General features: G+C 39.1%; 1 protein-coding gene across 1 annotated transcript in view; it reads right to left on the bottom strand.

Annotated features, from left to right (window-relative positions):
• Nucleotides 1-81: 81 nt before the first annotated feature.
• hook1 (hook microtubule-tethering protein 1) overlaps nt 82-19,904 on the bottom strand; it is a 51,589-nt gene continuing 31,766 nt past the window's right edge. The window contains exons 11-22 of the mRNA XM_038309076.1: nt 18,583-18,784; nt 18,342-18,452; nt 18,160-18,247; nt 12,553-12,619; nt 12,333-12,473; nt 12,162-12,249; nt 8,249-8,280; nt 8,084-8,166; nt 7,902-8,002; nt 7,706-7,807; nt 7,556-7,624; nt 82-761 (exon numbers count right to left, since the gene is read on the bottom strand). Of these exons, the coding sequence (XP_038165004.1) occupies nt 603-761; nt 7,556-7,624; nt 7,706-7,807; nt 7,902-8,002; nt 8,084-8,166; nt 8,249-8,280; nt 12,162-12,249; nt 12,333-12,473; nt 12,553-12,619; nt 18,160-18,247; nt 18,342-18,452; nt 18,583-18,784 (1,243 nt within the window). The 3' untranslated portion in view covers nt 82-602. The remainder of the gene's footprint in view (nt 762-7,555; nt 7,625-7,705; nt 7,808-7,901; nt 8,003-8,083; nt 8,167-8,248; nt 8,281-12,161; nt 12,250-12,332; nt 12,474-12,552; nt 12,620-18,159; nt 18,248-18,341; nt 18,453-18,582; nt 18,785-19,904) is intronic.

Here is a 19,904-nt window from a genome sequence, read left to right as displayed (position 1 = left end):
TGAAATGGATTTCCTAAGATTTGTTATTGCAGTACCTCAAGTGTCTAGCAGAGTTAGTGTGATTTCATTCATTTTTTTAAAATTTGGTCATTGATGTGAATGAGTTTTGAATTTTTTGGAAAAAGAAAACAAACTGGCAGCGCTTGTTGCCAAATGCTTAGAAGTCCTTGGTGGCCCGCACCAGATATGGCTGGATTTAAGATTATTTATTCTGCTGGATTGCGTGTGCAGCGTTATGGTGCATTTCTTAAGTATTTACACATAAAATCTGATTGGCTTCGCAACTTAAATGTCACTCTAAAGCAAAACTAAAACTATAATAGACTTCATTTCTAAAAGTACTTTGTTCCAAACATGTAGACAGTGATAGAAAATCTACATCTGGCTTTGGCTTGTGAGGTGGAGTTTGGGGTGAAGTCCTTCAGGCTGAAGCACGGCAGGGTATAACCTCACTGCTTCTACCTTAGACAGGTACCCGTCTGATCAGTGCTCACTGATCCCACGCAGTGCGATCCACCTCAAAGGCAGACAGCAGATGTGTTTAAGGTCACTTGGGTGCTCATAATGCATGTTTTTGCCTTGTTTAACTAATGTGACACAGTCTACTTGGAGGTAGTGGTGGGAGCGCTGATGGAGGAATCCCTGCGCGGGGCGTTTGAGACTTGCCTCTGCTGCGTCAGAAAGGACTGGCCAGGGGAGAACATGGAGGCAGCGCGGCCTCCGAGGCGGGATTCCATGGCCAACTTCTGAAAGCCCAAACTCTGAGAGCAAAGAAAGCAATGGCAGACTTTGATTTAGTAGAGATACACAAGAATAAACATTGTTGCTAATTTCTGCAGAACCTGCTTTTATAAAATGCAACTTCTGGTACCAATTTTAACCAAGTCTGTTTTCTTATTGGGGGATTTATCATTAGGCAATACTAGGCAGTTGCCTAGGGCCCCAAGTTCCTGGGGGGCCCATAAAACTGTGTTTACCACTATTCCTTATTTGTTCACATTAATTATGTTTTTGATAAAAAAAAATGATTTTAGCTAAAATGCCATCAGAAGGTTTATAATATGGTGGACCCCTTCAGTGTCCACCATATTGGATCAGTCCATTTGCTGCACATGTTCTGGAGACTTTGGAGACAACATCTAAAAGCAGCGAACTCTGCTCTCCAGAGCAAGTAGATTGGTAACCCCGCCTCCTGCTCTCCTCTATCTTGTCTGCTGTCATGATTCATGCAGCTATTATTTCATCCAAATGAAAAATGGAGAACAGATAAGCAGATCATGGCTTGTCTACAGTGAAAAGAAGGACTGGGTTATTTACTTTGGCCTTTTTGGAAACACAGGAAGGAGCAATCAGCTAAGTGAGCTTAGTGCTTGGAAAAAATCTTTCATTCCTTTAGAGACAGCATGAAAAGTCAGCCGAGTACAAAACATAGAGAGGAAAACAAGAAGAAAAGGGACAAGAAGAGAGGGACAAAACCTAGAACAGATAATGGATGTCTATTCTATTAACATTTCTCTATCTGTAGAATGGGGCTGTTTTGTGTGTTGCCTTCTCAATTTTGCGTATTGGTTGCATCTACAGGTGCTGGTCATAAAATTAGAATATCATGAAAAAGTAGATTGATTTCAGTAATTCCATTTAAAAAGTGAAACTTGTATATTATATTCATACATTACATACAAACTCATATATTTCAGATGTTTATTTTGTTTAATTTTGATGATTACAAATGACAACAAATGAAAATCTCAAATTCATCATATCAGAAAATTAGAATATTACTGAAGACCAATAAAAACAAAGGATTTATAGAAATGTTGGCCAACTGAAAAGTATGAACATGAAAAGTATGAGCATGTACAGCACTCAGTATTTAGTTGGGCCTCCTTTGGCCTGTATTACTGCAGCAATGCGGCGTGGCATGGAGTCGATCAGTCTGTGGCACTGCTCAGGTGTTATGATAGCCCAGGTTGCTCTAATAGTGGCTTTTAGCTCTTCTGAATTGTTGGGTCTGGTGTATTGCATCTTCTTCTTCACAATACCCCATAGATTTTCTATGGGGTTTCTATGGGGTTAAGGTCAGGAGAGTTTGCTGGCCAATTAAGAACAGGGATACCATGGTCCTTCAACCAGGTACTGGTAGCTTTGGCACTGTGTGCAGGTGCCAAGTCCTGTTGGAAAATGAAATCTGCATCTCCAAAAAGTTGGTCAGCTGCAGGAAGCATGAAGTGCTCTCAAACTTCCTGGTATGTGGCTGCGTTGACCCTGGACCTCAGAAAACACAATGGACCAACACCAGCAGATGACATGGCACCCCAAACCATCACTGACTGTGGAAACTTTACACTGGACTTCAAGCAACGTGGATGAAGTGCCTCTCTTCTTTTCCTCCAGACTCTGGGACCTTGATTTCCAAAGGAAATGCAAAATTTACTTTCATCAGAGAACATGACTTTGGACCACTCACCAGCAGTCCAGTCCTGTTTCTCTTTAGCCCAGGCAAGACGCTTCTGACGCTGTCTGTGGTTCAAGAGTGGCTTGACACAAGGAATGCGACAGCAGAAACCCATGTCTTTCATACGTCTGTGTGTGGTGGTTCTTGAAGCACTCACTCCAGCTGCAGTCCACTCTTTGTGAATCTCCCCCACATTTTTGAATGGGTTTTGTTTCACAATCCTCTCCAGGATGCGGTTATCTCTCTTGCTTGTACACTTTTTTCGACCACATCTTTTCCTTCCCTTCGCCTCTCTATTAATGTGCTTGGACACTGAGCTCTGTGAACAGCCAGCCTCTTTAGCGATGACCTTTTGTGTCTTGCCCTCCTTGTGCAAGGTGTCGATGGTCGTCTTTTGGACAACTGTCAAGTCAGCAGTCTTCCCCATGATTGTGTAGCCTATAGAACTAGACTGAAAGACCATTTAAAGGCTTTTGCAGGTGGTTTGAGTTAATTAGCTGATTAGAGTGTGGCACCAGGGGCCATCAATTTTGAACCTTTTCACAATATTCTAATTTTCTGATATGATGAATTTGAGATTTTCATTTGTTGTCATTTGTAATCATCAAAATTAAACAAAATAAACATCTGAAATATATGAGTTTGTATGTAATGTATGAATATAATATACAAGTTTCACTTTTTAAATGGAATTACTGAAATCAATCTACTTTTTCATGATATTCTAATTTTATGACCAGCACCTGTATAGCCATCTATAAAACAGATGCTGATGAGGATGGAGCTGACTTATGGGACACAGCTGATTGATACAGCCTGAATAAAACTAACGCAACCAACGCCTTCTGATAGCTGCCTTCAGAAGGTGAATCACCTCACCGATATGAACAGATGTCTAATGGTAATGTTAGCATTAATAGAGTGAAGCATTTTCAAATTTAGCCTTTTTTTCAGGAAGAAAAAAGCTGAAGATTCAACAGCAAAACTACAACGAGCCTGCTGAAAGTTTAGCTATTTCTCTCCATCTCAAAGCTTTAATTGCATAACAACTATTTATATAATGTCTTTAACCCCTTAAATCCTGGACTAATGTTATCTATTTATAGAATTTAAAATATATATATATATTTTATATACTATAATAATCCCAGAGGGAAATTACTTCTCTGCATTTAACCCATCTGGGCTGCCAATTGTGAGGCGCCCGGGGAGCAGTGTGAGGTTAAAGGAATAGTACACCCAAAACATGATTAGCCTTCATTTTCTACTCACCCCCATGCTGAACAACACTCTGGAGTACTTTTTTGATATCTCAAATTCATCTGGAGATCTGGGAGGCTTCTTGCTGTCTGCTGACATTCAAATAATGGAGGTCTATGGCGCCCGAGACAGAAAGGTCCATAAAGGTCCACAAAAAACGTGTCAATATTCCTCCATACTGCTCGTCCAATGTATTCCAAGGTTCCTGAGTGGGTAGCATCCATAATTTACTCGAAACGAAGTCATTTAGAATGTTTTTAGAGCATAAACAGTAGTGTATAGGATTTCCTAAAAGCGCGTTCACGAGTCTACGGAAACCGCGGCAGACCAAACCAGACGAAAGTGCGCATTCAGCTCGGCAAAAATGTCAGAACAGACATTTTTCTTTCGTTGTTTCTTTCTTTGCACAGGTAAACAGCACATTTCTTCTTCTACGCTTGCATTATCAGCAGAGCAGACGCTGAATGCGCACTTTCATCTGGTTTGGTCTGCCGCGGTTTCTGTAGAGTCGTGAACGCGCTTTTAATATATCCTATACACTACTGTTTATGCTCTAAAAACATTCTAAATGACTTCGTTTCGAGTAAACTATGGACGCTACCCACTCAGGACACTTGGAATACATTGGACGAGCAGTATGGCGGAATATTGACACGTTTTTTGTGGACTTTTATGGACCTTTCTGCCTCGGGCGCCATAGACCTCCATTATTTGAATGTCAGCAGACAGCAAGAAGCCTCCCAGATCTCCAGATGCATTTGAGATATCAAAAAAGTACTCCAGAGTGTTGTTCGGCATGGGGGTGAGTAGAAAATGAAGGCTAATCATGTTTTGGGTGTACTATTCCTTTAAGGGTCTTGCTCAGGGACCCAGAGTGGCAGGCTGTGGGAGTGGGGATCGAACACACAATCTCAGGATTTGAAGCCCTATGCCCTGACCACTAGGCCACCACTCCCCTCTAAATGGCCAAAACACAGTCACTTGGTGTTTCATCCACCCGCTTTTCAAATGTAGCTTTAAAATTTCTATAACATGTTTCAAAATAATTTTTTCCCAAATACCTTTTGTTTTATAGCTGTGTAAAGAAATAAAATGAGATTCAACATTCCACCTGACATGCTGACTCTGCTGGAGTAATGCAACAGCAGGCATTCATTTTTAGTCCCGCCCCCTAATGGCCGCCATCCTTGGAAACTAGAGGCACAGACCTTTACAAGGAGGGGTTGGAAGTAATTATTTGACAATTTCAGGTGATGTAACCGGCATGCGTTACATAAGCTCGTTCAGTTATTCTTATTTTCTATTCAGTCTGGTGATATTATTGGTAAATTTCAATGAAACAACGGTTAAGGCCCCGTCCACACGAAGTCAAACCCTGGCCTAAAATCACAAATTTTTCACCAAACCAGCCTCTCATCCATACGAAGCCCGCGTTTCGGGGGTCTGTAAACGATCTTTTTTTTATTCAGCCTTCAGAGTGGGAAGATTTTGAAACGCCGTTTTCGCGTTTCCATCTTTAAGCTCTAACCGCATTTTTTTTTTTTTTACACGCATGCGTCATAGCGTCGCCTCTAAACACGCATGCGCGACACAGTATCACAACAACAATGGCGCCGTACTGTGTTGAATGGTTGCTGCTCATGCTACTCACCCTGCTGTCGGGCTTACAACAGAATCTTCTTCTTCTGGAATATCTCCAGGAAGAACAGAGCAATATCGACGACATAGTTCAGCACCTGAATTTGACTTAACCACGAAAATGGACCCGCAGGGCAACCATGTATAAATATTAGTGCGCATGCCCAACATTTCGTTGCCCGTTTTCGCCTATTTTTGCTTTGGCACCACAGCGCCACTTACAGGCCTGGCATACATTTTGCAGCGTTTTCATGCATTCGTGTGGACGATCACATTTATTTTACGTCTTCGTCTTTACGACAAACGTTCTGGAAAATATTAGCGTTTCGTGTTCGTTTTGACTTCGTGTGGACGGGGCCTAAATCTTAGGAGCAAAGGCTTTGTCTTTTGCAGAAGGTCTCCAATGATGTTAATCAGCATATTGGTCTGGCCAGATTCCCTTTTATGAGTGAAAAGAATGCATTCAGCACAATTTGGCCACTTTGCCACAATCACATTTCTGCCGAGCACCCTGCCCACTAAAACCTCGGTGAACCAAACATGCTTTCACTTTTTCCGCCAGATTTGTTTGAGTTTTAGTCAAGATGTGGATCTATAAAGTCTAAAGGTTCGTCCAAAGTTTCAAATGGGGTTTCAGGGTGTTTACAGTGTTTATTTTTCGAAAAAAAATTGTTGAGGCTAAATTATTTTATTTTTTTGTCACTTTCTCTTCATTTAATGACCTGTAAATCAGACATGATGACATTTAAAATAGTTTTTCCACCTGAAAAATATTCCTCAATGCCTTTCTGCCCCACAAATACAAACAATTGTTTTTCTAATTTATAGTTTGTTTGAAAGTTTGTGTTTCCTCTAACTTTCATTTTATATATCTTACTGATGCAGCATCAAAAGTAGCTAACTTGCGAGTCTTCAAACAGTAAGAGCGACATCACTGAAGAGTTTTGATGAAAGCATGATGTTTAAAGAACTAATATGGAGCCTTTGCTGATCAGAAGGAGGCTACAGTAGGTGTCAAGTGATTAAATCTTTCCTGTGCTATTCCCACACTTGAAGGGTTGTATTAAGCTGAACATTAAACTGGATTCCACTCAATGACCAAACTGTTGTTTCATCTTTTCCTTTTTTATTTTTCTTCTTGTGTCGTTTACAGATAATCATTAATTAAGCAGGCGAAAAACCTTTAAAAGAAATCAAACCAAACAAAGCATTTACCATATTGCACATTGTAATAGTTCTGAGAAATGCATCATGAAATATATGTATGAAAATAGACTGTTTTTAACTTTAAGTTAAGACCATTTAGTTTTTAATTATCATAAAAAAAATGCATCAAAAATGTATTAAAGCATTTTAACAACAGAAGTGGATTTGTGCAGGTTATTTAACCCCATAGATTACATTAATTCTTAAATAGCAATAGTAAATAACCAGTTAGTGATTTTTAGCACGTTTTAAATCTGCATAACGCAGCCTATGAAATTTAATTTTAACTGTGGAATATTAAGTCTATTTTAATCACACATAGAAGAAAGATGCACAAATTACCCCGTGCAACAGTGTCACAAACACATTAAGTTGGACCGTTTCAACCACAACGTCAAACAAATGACTGAAAAACAAGTTACACCAGCATTTCTCCGACTAAATAAAGCAGGCTTCAAGAAGCCTTACAAGCCAACATTTTATATAGTATTTATAAGCTTAACAACACTACAAACAAACATTTCCCGCACGTCTCAATGCCTCATCAGCGCAGCACATGCATTCTATTCACGACAGGATTAAATGCAAGCTTACCGGCTGTCTGCTGGCTGTCAGTCCTTCACTTCTTTAATACAAATTTTGCACAGCTTCTTCCACTGCTCGAGTAGAACGGCAGGCTTTTTATTTCATGCTGCGATCCTCTGCTTAAACTAGGAAGTTTGTCTCACCTTCTTTTGATCGACTGATTGCACGAGGGTAAGCTGCGTGCTCACGCTCAAACAGCTGATGTAAACAAAGGGGGCGTTCGCCGCAACAGTAGGCCTGGTCTAAACTATGTGGGTAAAGAGCCGCACTGACTGAAAGCTGAGTGAGGGGATTATCATGCTTTAAATAACTGCTATCAAAATCGAATTGTTTTGCAGCTCTTTTCATTATTAGATGCTACAGCTGTTATCCGTCTTACAATCCTTTTAAATCAAAGTGATTTTAACTCACCTTGTTATACCAAGCTGTAACAATGAGCTTCTCCTCGACCTCCTTCAGCCTGGCCTGCTCACATAGACGCTAAAATAAAGAATACGATTGAATTATTACACTTCTTCCCACATTCCTTGATTCATATTCGTTTCATGAAGGTGAAATTACTTCGAGGTTGAGGATCTGCTTGTCCCGATCTGCCACTTGGTTTCTAAGAGCCTGGATCTCAGCAGTGGCAGGATTCAGCTTGGGGTCCAAAGCTCGTATTACCTGAAAGCCAAAATGAAAGACGAAGTAAGATATTAGCTCCCTTTATCCAACCTGATCTTGTAAGGGTTATCAAAGGCATGTTCATACAACTCACATTGCGAGCCTTCTCCAGATACATTTTGTACCTCTCTTCCATGGCCCGCATGTCGTCATCCTTCTTCTTAAGGGCTGCCATCAGCTCATCCACCCTCAAAGCTGATGCACAAGAAACCAGGTTTGTTTCATGTGTGATAGAATAGCAGAAAAACAGCAAAAGAAAAGAGCATTTAAACCCACATGTCTGAGTGTTGTCAGGCTGGAGATCCTCCAGAAGCTCCTTCTTCTTCATGATTTCATCTTGAGCCTCGTTGAGCTGGGACCTGAAGAAAGACAACAAATCAACATCCTCCAACTGGAGACAGTCAGCCTATATTTCTATTGTCTATGAGCAAAACAACTCACATGTGGGCGTCCAGTTTCCTCTTCAGGTTTGACTAAAAAAAATATGAAATCAATGTAATTAGTTAAGCTCAAAACCACAGGCTAAAAAATAAGTAAAACTCCCAACTAGAGCTCTAACGACTGATCATTTCATCGATAGATCGATTTCTATTCCTGCGATCCAGCATCGATCGGTGTTCAGCAAATTGTTGATAAAAACGATGTGAACTAGTCTAAAATCTATTTAAAGGGTAATCAATGGATCTTATTAATATTAGGGAAATAACACATTGATGTGTGGTAGTTTTTTTTTTTTTTTTCTTAGATGTGAGTATTTCACTGAGCCCCCAAAAGGACACTTGGGGGGGGGGCATGTTCTCGAGTGGACAAATTAGTTTCTTGTGTGCACCAGATACTTTCTCATGCACACCAAAAAGTATTTGTGTGTATGAAAGTATCTGGCGCACAAGAGAAGAAAAAAGTATCTGGTGAGCATCAGAAACGTTCTCTAAAATGCAAGAAAGTATTTTGTGCGCACATGATACTTTCTTGCATGATTGCACAAGTATTTCGGACAACAGTCTTCATTAAAATGGATGTTTATGTTAACTGTACATGTAAATGAACCTATTAGGCTATATTTTCAGTTTGGGCTACCGTATAAAGACGTTGCTGCATTGCTTGCAAGTCATCTGAACATCACTTAAAACATATCCTGAATTCATGTGGTCTATTTCAGCACAAAGGATAAACAAACCTTGATTATGTTGTGAAATTCATTCAAACACATCTGCAACTGACTGGATGGATGTTTACTAAATGAACAGAAAAATTAATTTAAGGTAAAAAAAAAAAAGAAGAGGTCCATCTGATATGAGAAAGTATTTGGTGCACACCAGAAACTATAACTGGTGTGCAAGAGAACTTTTTTTTTTCTTAAGTGTCCCTTTAGGGGCTCAGTAAAATTTTTAATGATAAAGACATTAAAGGTGAATGGATTAAGTCTGTCTGTGACGTCATGATTGTGCACGTGCAGCGCAGCCTTCAAAAGAGCCTGGTGGATGCAGGGGAAGTGACCGAGCCGAAGATTGCTAAGAATTGTTCACAGTGTTCCTGCTGCAGCAGCATCAAGGTATGGTTAATTGCCAGTTAACTGCCCATTAGCTGACCGTTAGCTCTGCAGAGGCCTCACCATCATGTCCCGTTAGAGACTGCAAAAACTCAGCTGGAGAGATATACGGTGATGCTGGAGTGTGATTGATTGAGTGTGTGGACAGGTGTCTTTTATACAGGTAACGAGTTCAAACAGGTGCAGTTAATACAGGTAATGAGTGGAGAACAGGAGGGCTTCTTAAAGAAGAACTAACATGTCTGTGAGAGCCAAAATTCTTACTGGTTGATAGATGATCAAATACTTATTTCACACAATAAAATGGAAATTAATTATTTAAAAATCATACATTGTATTTTTCTGGATTTTTGTTTTAGATTCCATCACTCACAGTTGAAGAGTACCTATGATAAAAATTACAGTCTTCTACAAGCTTTGCAAGTGGGAAAACCTGAAAAATCAACAGTGTATCAAATACTTGTTCTCCCCACTGTACATGATCAGTTTATATGCATAGAACTGCAGCCAGATCATGTGGATCAGCTGATCAACTAAAGTAATTTGTTAGTATTTGGTTACTGGTGCTCTGCTGTTTCTTGATTACAATGACAGCAACAGTAGATTCAACCACTGCTCATTTAACCTGAAGCCGTGTCAGTTGCATTTATCATTTTATGAACGTTCTATTTGTAATATTTTTATGTTGACAGAACAACTGGGTAAATATATATAGCATATTTAGTGCACATAAATTTTTTTTTATCCTTAATTATTGAAAATAATACAACAAAGGTTAACTTCCTATTATTGTTGGTTGAGCTCAAAATAAAATGCAGTATTTTACTACAGGTTTGTTTATGCCCATGTTTATTTCATTTATCCCCTAAAAGAAACAACAAAAATCTAGGAGATTTCCAGTATGCAGGTATTAAGTGACAATATTTACATTTCTGAATTAAGATTTACTTATTAATTTCAAGTCACTGAATGAAATCGATCGTTCTAAATGAAGCACAATCGTCCACGAATCAAATGGTTAAAATAAATCATTACACCCCTTCTCCTGACTGAAAACCAAGTTCTTTCTCCAAACCATGTGTCACGTTGGACTAATGCAATAATTAAAGGAAGTACTTACAAAACTAATTTTGAAAGTAACTAAATATATAAGTAAATTACTAGAAACGCCAACAAGTACAGCAGTAGCCATGATGAGACCTTCATTGGCTGACTTTTATGCTTGGCTGAACTTGGCTGGAAACCGGAGGATATTTGGCTTTTAGCCAAACTTTTAAACCGCTACTACTGTATGTAATTAGACTATTAAGCAAAAAACAGGCATGATCCTTTAAATATGTAAGTAAATAGGTAGATAGTAGGTAACAAAGTATGCAAGTAACTACAGATGGGAATAAACAATAAAGATATTACAAAGTCAGTATAAGTGTAAATAATTAAATCACCCGGAATGTTATAAAGTTACAGCATAAATTAGTTACTACTGAGATGGGTAATTGAGCCATTAAAGGCACACTATGCAACATTTTTCAGTCAATTAATGTGTTCCATAACGTTTTGGATGATTAAATGAGTCATTTCAGGTTGAACAAAGGTATTCTCGGCCGCCCTGGTGGTCTGTGGGGGAAATACTGCACTTGCAATTGCAGGAGCACCGACCCGCACCCACAGGCTCAGAAGTCTCGTGAGAGTCAGTCTTGCTTTACGGCCGAGAACTGCTACACCCCCCAGTTAAAAGCATTCTCGTTACTAGCACAGTGGCGATCCTTGTGCAGTTATGCTACGTTCACGCAGCAAAAGCAGCAAAATCGTGTCTGCTGCTTCAATTTTGCTGCTTGTACCAGTTAGTTCTGACGCGCGGCTGAAGCAGCTTTGCTGCTCTGGCTGCGCGGTGCAAAAGTGTGTCTGACGCGCGTTGGGCAGAGCTTCACTATCCTTTCTCTGCCTTGCAGCTATATTTGCTGTGATCATTTGGAATAAAGTAGTTTTAATATGTGTTTAAATGAGAAAATACACCTGAAAACGTAATCAGTGCCGTCAGTTCATTCAGATTATTATCCTGCCTTCAATATTTTTTCTGTCGGAGCCGCTCAGACCCCCACATACCAGCGGTGCGCCGACAGAAGGAACCCCTTCATCAGCAGCCTCAGGCCAGGTCACCTCCTCGCGGTTCACCGCGGCAGCTGGTAGGTGTTTTTGATCTAAATAATCCAAACTGCATAATCTGCCGGCAGATTTCTGCATTTTAAGTTAATTTAGGCGTCAATAAACTGTTTAAGAGGAGAGATCATAGCCTCTGATCATCAGCGCTGTGTCTCTCTCCCTGCTTCAGCTGCTCAGACGCGCTGCGCCTGCTGCTCAAAACGCGCCGCAGGACCTTTTGCTGCGCCTTGACGCGCGTCAACCATTGACTTTGCATGTAAACTCGCTGCTTCTGTCGCGCCAGCTGCGGTGTGAACGCAGCATTAGTCATTCGTTGCGTTCGCCTGTCTGCTAAGCTCAAAACAACCGCGCCTGGCTTGACGGAGAAACCAGGAGAACAGCTGTGCATATTTACGACAGTGCACTTTTACTTTCGCCCTCTGGGGGGAGTCTCGCTGGAAAATCAACACCGGTTGCATAGTGTACCTTTAAATAAATATCTAAGTATGTATGAGTGAGCTACTGGAAGATCCACCAAGAATTAAAATAAAATATTTTTCTAATATTCCATATTTTCCCCTCAACAGAAATTATCAACCTGGGAAATATTTAACTATGTTCATCGTTCAGTACAATACCGCCACATGGCGGCGACACACTTACATCATCTGGTTTGGCAGCCTGACTCTGCAGCGCCCTCTGGAGGTCCTCCACCTGCTGCTGCAGCTCACTGATTCGCTCCCGGCTCAGTCTGGAGAGGAAGCAGAGATTAAAGAAACCCTCAGTGACTCGGAAAGAGGATCATCACAAGCACAAAAAAACCATGACACCTGCCTGTTCTCCGTGTCCAGTTTACTGTGAGTCTTCTCAGCTTCTCTCAGCTGAACCTGCAGGGTGGCGATCCTCTCCTGTTCATATTCCTCCTGCTGCACCCGCAACATCTTGTTCTCATGCTGAAGTCTGAAGAACTTCTCTCTACATGATTATGAAAGTCATTACTAAGACAAATTAAAGCAAAGAGAATATAAAGAAAATACTGAACATGTAAAACTACCTGATTTCAATGGGAATCAACTCAGCTGCAAGGTTTTCATGGCTGGGGCTGCCAGAGGGAAGGATCCCTGCAATGAAATATATGATAGTACACTCAGTGTTGAGCATGTGCATAACAAGAATGAAAAAGGTATAATTAGTGGAGCCCAGATTAAAGGAGTCACCATGACAACAGGCAACAGGAAGTGCCTATTTCACATCACTGCAGTTCTGCATTAAAGTCTCTACTTTAATGCAGAAATGAAAAGACTGAGCAACAGCACTACTGCGAAGGAGAGGGAGGTGGTGAAGAAGATTGCTGCTTGAATTAAGGCCGTTTCAACATTTATTAAAAATGCTCTCATATCTGTTGTATCATTTCTAGATCACTAAAATAGATTCTTCCTCCAAATCTCAGTCCTAGTCCGAAATATAATAATAGATCTTCTAAATTACATTTTTTCCAGCAGCAAGTGAATTTCAGAAAGTAAAAAAAATTAATTGTACCAGTCAGAGGTAAGTTTTATATATTTAGAAATGTTTACATATTCTAAGTGGTAATTTTGACATTTATCAGCCATCTTAAATACATATCTTCATAATCAAATTTATAGAAATTATGACCAGCAATATTAGGAAAATGAAGTTTTGAAATTAATTTCTAGACATCCAGAATGTTAATTTTAGATGTGAAAAATGTTATTTTGTTTGAAATGGTCATTTGGACAAGGAAAAAAATGGTTTAGGAGGAAATAAGGAAACAATTTCTGGTTGAAATACATTTACTGTTTGAATGGTAGGGTATGAATGCATTATATCTCACTGGGGAGAAACGCAGCTGTCAGCAGGTGAAGTCTAAAAATGTTGTTTTGAACAGGTAAGACCTGTGCATCGTATCATTGGGTTCCTCCTCTGTTTGATTCTATCTTCCATCACACAGTAAATACTAAGGGGCTGTTTGCAGCCGCTTTGGATATTATCATCCCACTAAATGGTCGTTATTAGCGATCATCAGTCCCATAGAAGGCCTTCCGATAGTGCCTACACCTACCAGTAGGCTCAATAGGTTGGATTCCCTCAATTAATCCTAACCCTGAAGTTATTCCTGTTTTTACCCGCGGAATAAATTAATCTATTTATGTGTAATCAAAAAAAATATTTCAGTAGTTGTACTGTAAAGAAAAATATGATCCGCTCATTAAAAACATTTTAGACTTTGAACGTCATCAGATGTTTCTGGATGCATGCCTTGTTTTTTAAGTATTAAATGGACTTGCTCCTCCTCCTCTAACAGATTTTATAAGCAAAAAAAAACATTACTAGAATAAACACTAGAGCTTTAACCAGAGGAGACTGTAATGTTCAGCGGCGTAGGACCAAATTTTGCCAAATGGTTGCATCCATCAGAGGAGCACAGTTATGGAACACACTGCCAGCTCTTGTTAGGGGCTGTGGGACCTTCATATGTTTTAAATTCTCCTAGAAACTAACCAGACATGTGTTCACAGGTAAATTGATCTGTTTCCATGGGCCTGTTAACCTCATTTTATTGTTAACCTAATTTTATTGTGATTTTATGTTATTGGCATCTTATCTGTTTGTGTCCACTCTGTTCTCTCCTGTAGCGTCTTGTTTAATGTTCACTGTTTTTACCTGCCTTAGGACAGCGGATGCAAATTAGCTGTTGTGCTAATTCTGGCAAATTTACATTGATGCTTTATGCTGACATGTTGATGAATGTGCATTGTCCTAAAAAAAAAAAAAAAAAACTGAGATGTTAGAACTGTAAATTTACAGTCATATGTTTATATTACTGTTTTTATATATTTTTTTTTAACTATTTAAAAAAAAAAAAAAAGAGTCCAACCCAGTAACTTCAATACCCAATGTGATGGCTTTCCTCCAAAAAATTAGTCCACTGTCCGGATACAAACTAAACATACAGAAAACTGAAATTCTCTCCTATTGGCAACCACCCCTAACTTTCAGAAAAACATATCCATTTAAATGGCAAACCACATCTCTTAAATACCTGGGGGTGGTGCTACATAGGGAGTTGTCTACAATCTTGGCAAAGAACTACACCCCTCTTTTTAACACCATTAAGAAAGATCTAGAAAAATGGAATCCTATCCCCCATTTAACTCTAAGCCAAAGGATCGAGACTATAAAGATGAACATCCTTCCCAGATTTCTTTACTTGTTCCAAACTCTTCCAATCTCCATTCCTAACAAACTATTTGAGGAATGGGACAAAACCATGACAAGATTTATATGGCAAGGTAAAAAACCCCGCACTCGACTCAAAACTCTCCAATTAACAAAAGGAAAGGGGGGCTGGGGCTTACCCTGTTTAAAAAATTACTTTATTTCAGCTCAAATCAGAACTTTGTTGTACTGGTGTGATCCCAAATATGATGCCCAGTGGAAAAACATTGAATGTAACCTATTACCAAATATCCCAATGCAAGCTTTATTAGCAGATGAAAAACGACTGGATCAAATCAAACAGGTGAAGAATCCCTGGGTAAATTCTGTTTTGAGCACCTGGAAAGATATGCTTAAAACACACAAACTTAAGAGAAACATAAAAATTTTAAATTGGTTTGCTTACGATACAAACTTCATGCCTAATAATACAGATGCAAGATTTAAATTATGGATTCAGAAAGACCTGAAAATGTTCTACCAAATTGTAAAACAAAATCACATGGAAAGTTTTGAAATGATAAAAGAAACATTTGGCTTGGAGAATCAAGATTTCTATAGGTACTTACAGATAAGAAATTACTACAATGTAGAAATCAAACAGAATGATGACAACCCATTGATAGATCTCTTCATTAAAGCATATAAATCAAATCTTCCTAGAGGGTTAATATCAAAATTATACATTTGTATTAATAACCCAGACAACCATTCCACTACCTATATTAAAAATAAGTGGGAAAATGAAGGTAGATTTACTTTAACTGAGGATGAATGGGAAAGTGTATGTTTATCTCAATGGAAGACAACAAAGTCACATATCTGGAAAGAATTTAGCTGGAAAACTATTGCACGTTTCTTTATAACACCATGTCAAAGCGCTCATTATTCACAAGGGAACACTGGATGCTGGAGAGGATGTGGGTGCCTAAAGGCGCATCATTATCATTTGTTTTGGGAATGCCCAGTTATCCAGAAATATTGGAAAGACATGAACAATGTAATGCAAACTGTTTATAATGTCACCATCCCTTTAAACTTCATGACCATGTACCTTGGACTGAAAACACCGGCAATGGACACAGTAAACAAATACCTTTGGAATATAATGCTTGCTGCTGGAAAAAAAGCCATAACTAAGAAATGGATAACTCAGTCAGCCCCCACGATTTCAAACTGGATTGAAATTATGACTGAAATAAGAAACATGGAACAAATTACTTTTAAAATTCACTTGAAACTGGACATTTTTCTCAAACTTTGGTCAAAATGGGACTCCTACAGGTTAAAATGTGCTGTGCTTCAAGATGGTCCATGATCCATCGCTACTTTCAACAAGCTGTATTTTTGCCAACTGCTCTCTATGTCGAACTGTTCTGTGTTATTAATGTTGTATTGAAAACTTTGAAAAAAAAAAAAAAAAAAAAAAAGAAAAAAAAAGAAATTGTCCAGAAAGCTGTTCTTTTTGTTTTACAAGTGTGTAAACAAAATGACAAATAAATCTGTCTAAGTCATATTGATCCACTTATAATAAACAATCCGAAAACACAGATCTCATATTCTGCCAAATGAGTTGTTTTTAATCAGCACATTAAGTTTGTGTGACTGAAACACACAGAGTTCATTCAAACTAAAGCTTTGAAACGCAGTTTTTGTATTTTTAAAGGTACATTGTAAATAAAGTAGATAAAAACTATCAAGAAGGTAAATAGTATATAAAACATACTTTTCTATTTCATTGCTACTGACCACCTGGGGGCAGTGCTAAAAGCACTGAATGTTCCTTTAGGGCATGAGCAGTTCAAGTAATTCTACCTGTGACACCCTGGATGACCCCTCAGAGGGTATAGATGCTGGTCTCATCCAGGGATCAATTCCTACAGATTCTTCCCACAGAGCAAGAATTCTAAGTGACAAAGAATCTCTGGTGGTCATTCAGGATTCAATGCACCGTAGTTACATCTGTAGCTTTTATTTTAGAGGTGTCCAAAGCAGCTGTTATTAATGATAAGCTGCATATCGTCAGCCATAAGAAACCTTCAAGAAGGTAGAGCAGGAAAAGCCTGGAGCCATTCTATGGGATTCCATAAAAGTTCAAAAAAATCCACTGGACTTGGTTTCCACGGTTTGAAGACGTTTCGCTTCCCCTCCAGGAAGCTTTGTCAATTCAAATGTCTGGATCTGCAGTGAGTTTAAGTCTTATATAGACAAAGCCTTATATCGCTTGGAAACATGCAAATGGAAACCGATGAGTGGGTCGTTTGGTTCCACTGTTAGCCTGTAATACCTGAAACCTGTCTATGATTCCTAAGGTCGGTAGACCTGGCGAAACGTCTTCAAATCATGGAAACCAAGTCCAGTGGATTTTTTTTTTACTTTTATGGAATGACTATGACCTGGATGACTGAGAATCTTCATCAGCACATTTTATGGGACTGGTGCCGTTTCACCATGCAGTGGTTTTCTATAATACAATGATATTATCACACGTCAATGTGCTCTCAATCATAACCCAGCTCTGTTAAATACTTGCTAAAGAAGCCTGTTTAATGCTGCAGATGTGAGGAGGGATGAATGGATACATTGATTGTGAGGTGAAACGGTGGCGCTCATAAAGATCACTCTGAATATAGGATATTTATATCTGAGAATCCTCTGCCTATAAATATCTAAATCCCTGTGAATTAATGTTGCTCATTCTTTTTGTGATTCTTGTCAAAAGGACATCCAACGTTTTTGTTTTTAACACCTAGTGTGTCTAATGAACCTACATGACTAATTTCATTGTATGGTTTGCACAAAACTACAAGAAAACTCTCCTGACTAAATCAGGAATTAGAACAATGTGTTCGGCTCTAAGGAGGGTGGAGAGAGACGACAGTGACTTTGTTAAGAAATCCTGCTTTTGACCAGGTTAGCTCTAGGAGAATGTTACTATGGTAACAGAAACAGAGGTTGAGTAAACTCACTCTGTGGAAGAGAAAACTAAATTTCTACACTGGAAAAAATCCAAATCTAGATAAGTCTTTTTTTCTTAAAATAAGTGCATTTGTTCTTGGATTGAGGAGGTAAAGGAGACATTTTGCCAATGGAAAAAGACAATTTACACTTAAAATTAGAAAACACAATTGCATTGTCTTATTTCAAGTGCATATTATCCAATTATCTTATTTTAAGAGTAAAATTGCTCATTCCGTTGGCAAACCATCTCATTTACCTGCCCAAATTAAGGGTAAATACACTTAATTTAAGACATTTTTTACTCATTTTAAGACATTTTTTACTCATTTTAAGACATGTTTTACTCATTTTTAGATCGTTTTTGCAGTGCATGATTTCAGGTTTAAACCTGCTTTGTGAAACAATGCTGATGAGGACGACGACTTTTTCACATCACTGTAAGTGTTCAGAAAGGGGGTACCTGGCTGTGAGAGCTGGTGCTGTTGAACCTGAGCACATCGCAGCTCCTCGTTGATTTCCTTCAGCGAATCTCGCTCAATAATGATCCGCTAATGGGGTAAAGATTAACATTAAGAAAAAGCTTTTTAAACAAAGCAAATATGTTATTTATATTGATGGTTAAAGTTTTATAAGCTGTTGAACCTCCTTTTCTTTTAACACAGTTTCATGCTTTTCTTCCAGCTTTTTCATCTCAAACGCCATGTTGTCTGCTCGCCTGGTTTCCTCAGACAGCTTACTGTGGAGGTCCTGAACCTTAAAAACAAACAAAAACCAAAACAGCTTTAGGCTAAATATATCTTCTAATGCAAATGAAATTATGTATATAATTAATTCAACTTTAAAAGTCCTGCTTTAAACCTAGAAGTAGGCGTTTGCTCCTTACTTGTCTTTTGTATGACTCCAGCTGTGCGCGGGCAGCATTTGCTTTGCGTAGCTCCTCCTCCAGAGTGACGCTGTTCTGCATGTAGGTCATGTTATTCTCCTCCAAAAGCTTCATCTGCCTCTTCAGATCGCCAAGATTCTCCAGCTTCCGCTTGTATGTTTCCACCGATGCTTCCAGCATCACCACTCTGTCTGAGCAGTTCCTGAATAAAATAAACACATTTCCCTGTCAATAAGCTCTTATAGGAACAATAAATAATAAACTATGAACAAAACTAAACAGATTGCACGCCTTTGACTCCTACTCCCCTTTCGGAGAATGTTGTCCACGTTGCCAAGTCAAGATAGACGAGGACGTAATGCAGGTGAATTCAAGATGAATTTAAGATCATTCGACGTTACTTTACAAGCAAATAGATTTCTCATATGTTGGTGTATGTCCTGTTTGTTGGAGCATAACAGCTTTTTTAAAGACCAGGGAACAAAGTAGACGATCAGGGAGAAATTTGCAGTGATATTAATAAAACCCAAGCTTTGAACATCTAAGAGAGCGCTGTTCAATCGGTCATCTGAAAATGGGAACCATTAACCTGCCAGGTCAAGGTTTTTTTCAACTAAACTGACTTATAGAGAAAGCTCACATGGGAGAATCTGTTGAGAGGACATCTACCAGCTGAGGGATGCACAAACCTGACTTAGGCATAGGCTGCAGCAGATGGAAGCCACTGGGTTCAATAAGAGGAGTAACAATGTGTGATGCTGTTAGGCGTTTGCAACAATCAATGCAGGGAACGCTGCAGGCATGGGGATGGAGACGTACATCAAACCTTTTTGGATACATCCCAACCAGTGGTGGGAAAGTAACAAGGTAAGTTTTCTTGATTACTGCCCTTAAGTACTTGTTTTAAGGATCTTTACTGTACTTGAGTAATTTTTATGGTGAGTACATATGACTTTTTCTACTCCATTCCATTTCCAGGAAGTTGCTAGTTCCTTGTTCCTTTTGGCTCAGCTTAGTTTTGTAATCTACTTTTGATGTTTTTCTTTCTTGAAATACAACTTCATCATGTCAGATAGCAGCCCTTAGGACTGAACTTGGATGCCACTAATACCCCATTTACACTACCCTTGAAAAACCGTACTGAGACCGGTCCAAGCTCAGTAACTTAGATAACTTATTGTGTGTAAATGGAAAGCAAACTGAACTGAACCGAGCTAGACACAACCGGACCGAGCTAACTGCAGACCAGTTCCAGAGGTGGGCTCGGCTCGGTTTTTCCCTGGCTCGGTTCTCTGATAACAAGAGCGCATGAGCAGAACGCG

Source organism: Cyprinodon tularosa, unplaced genomic scaffold, assembly GCF_016077235.1.
Source record: "Cyprinodon tularosa strain WSP-4 unplaced genomic scaffold, ASM1607723v1 ctg656, whole genome shotgun sequence".
NCBI lineage: Eukaryota > Metazoa > Chordata > Actinopteri > Cyprinodontiformes > Cyprinodontidae > Cyprinodon > Cyprinodon tularosa.
This window is presented reverse-complemented; position numbering and strand designations above follow the sequence as displayed.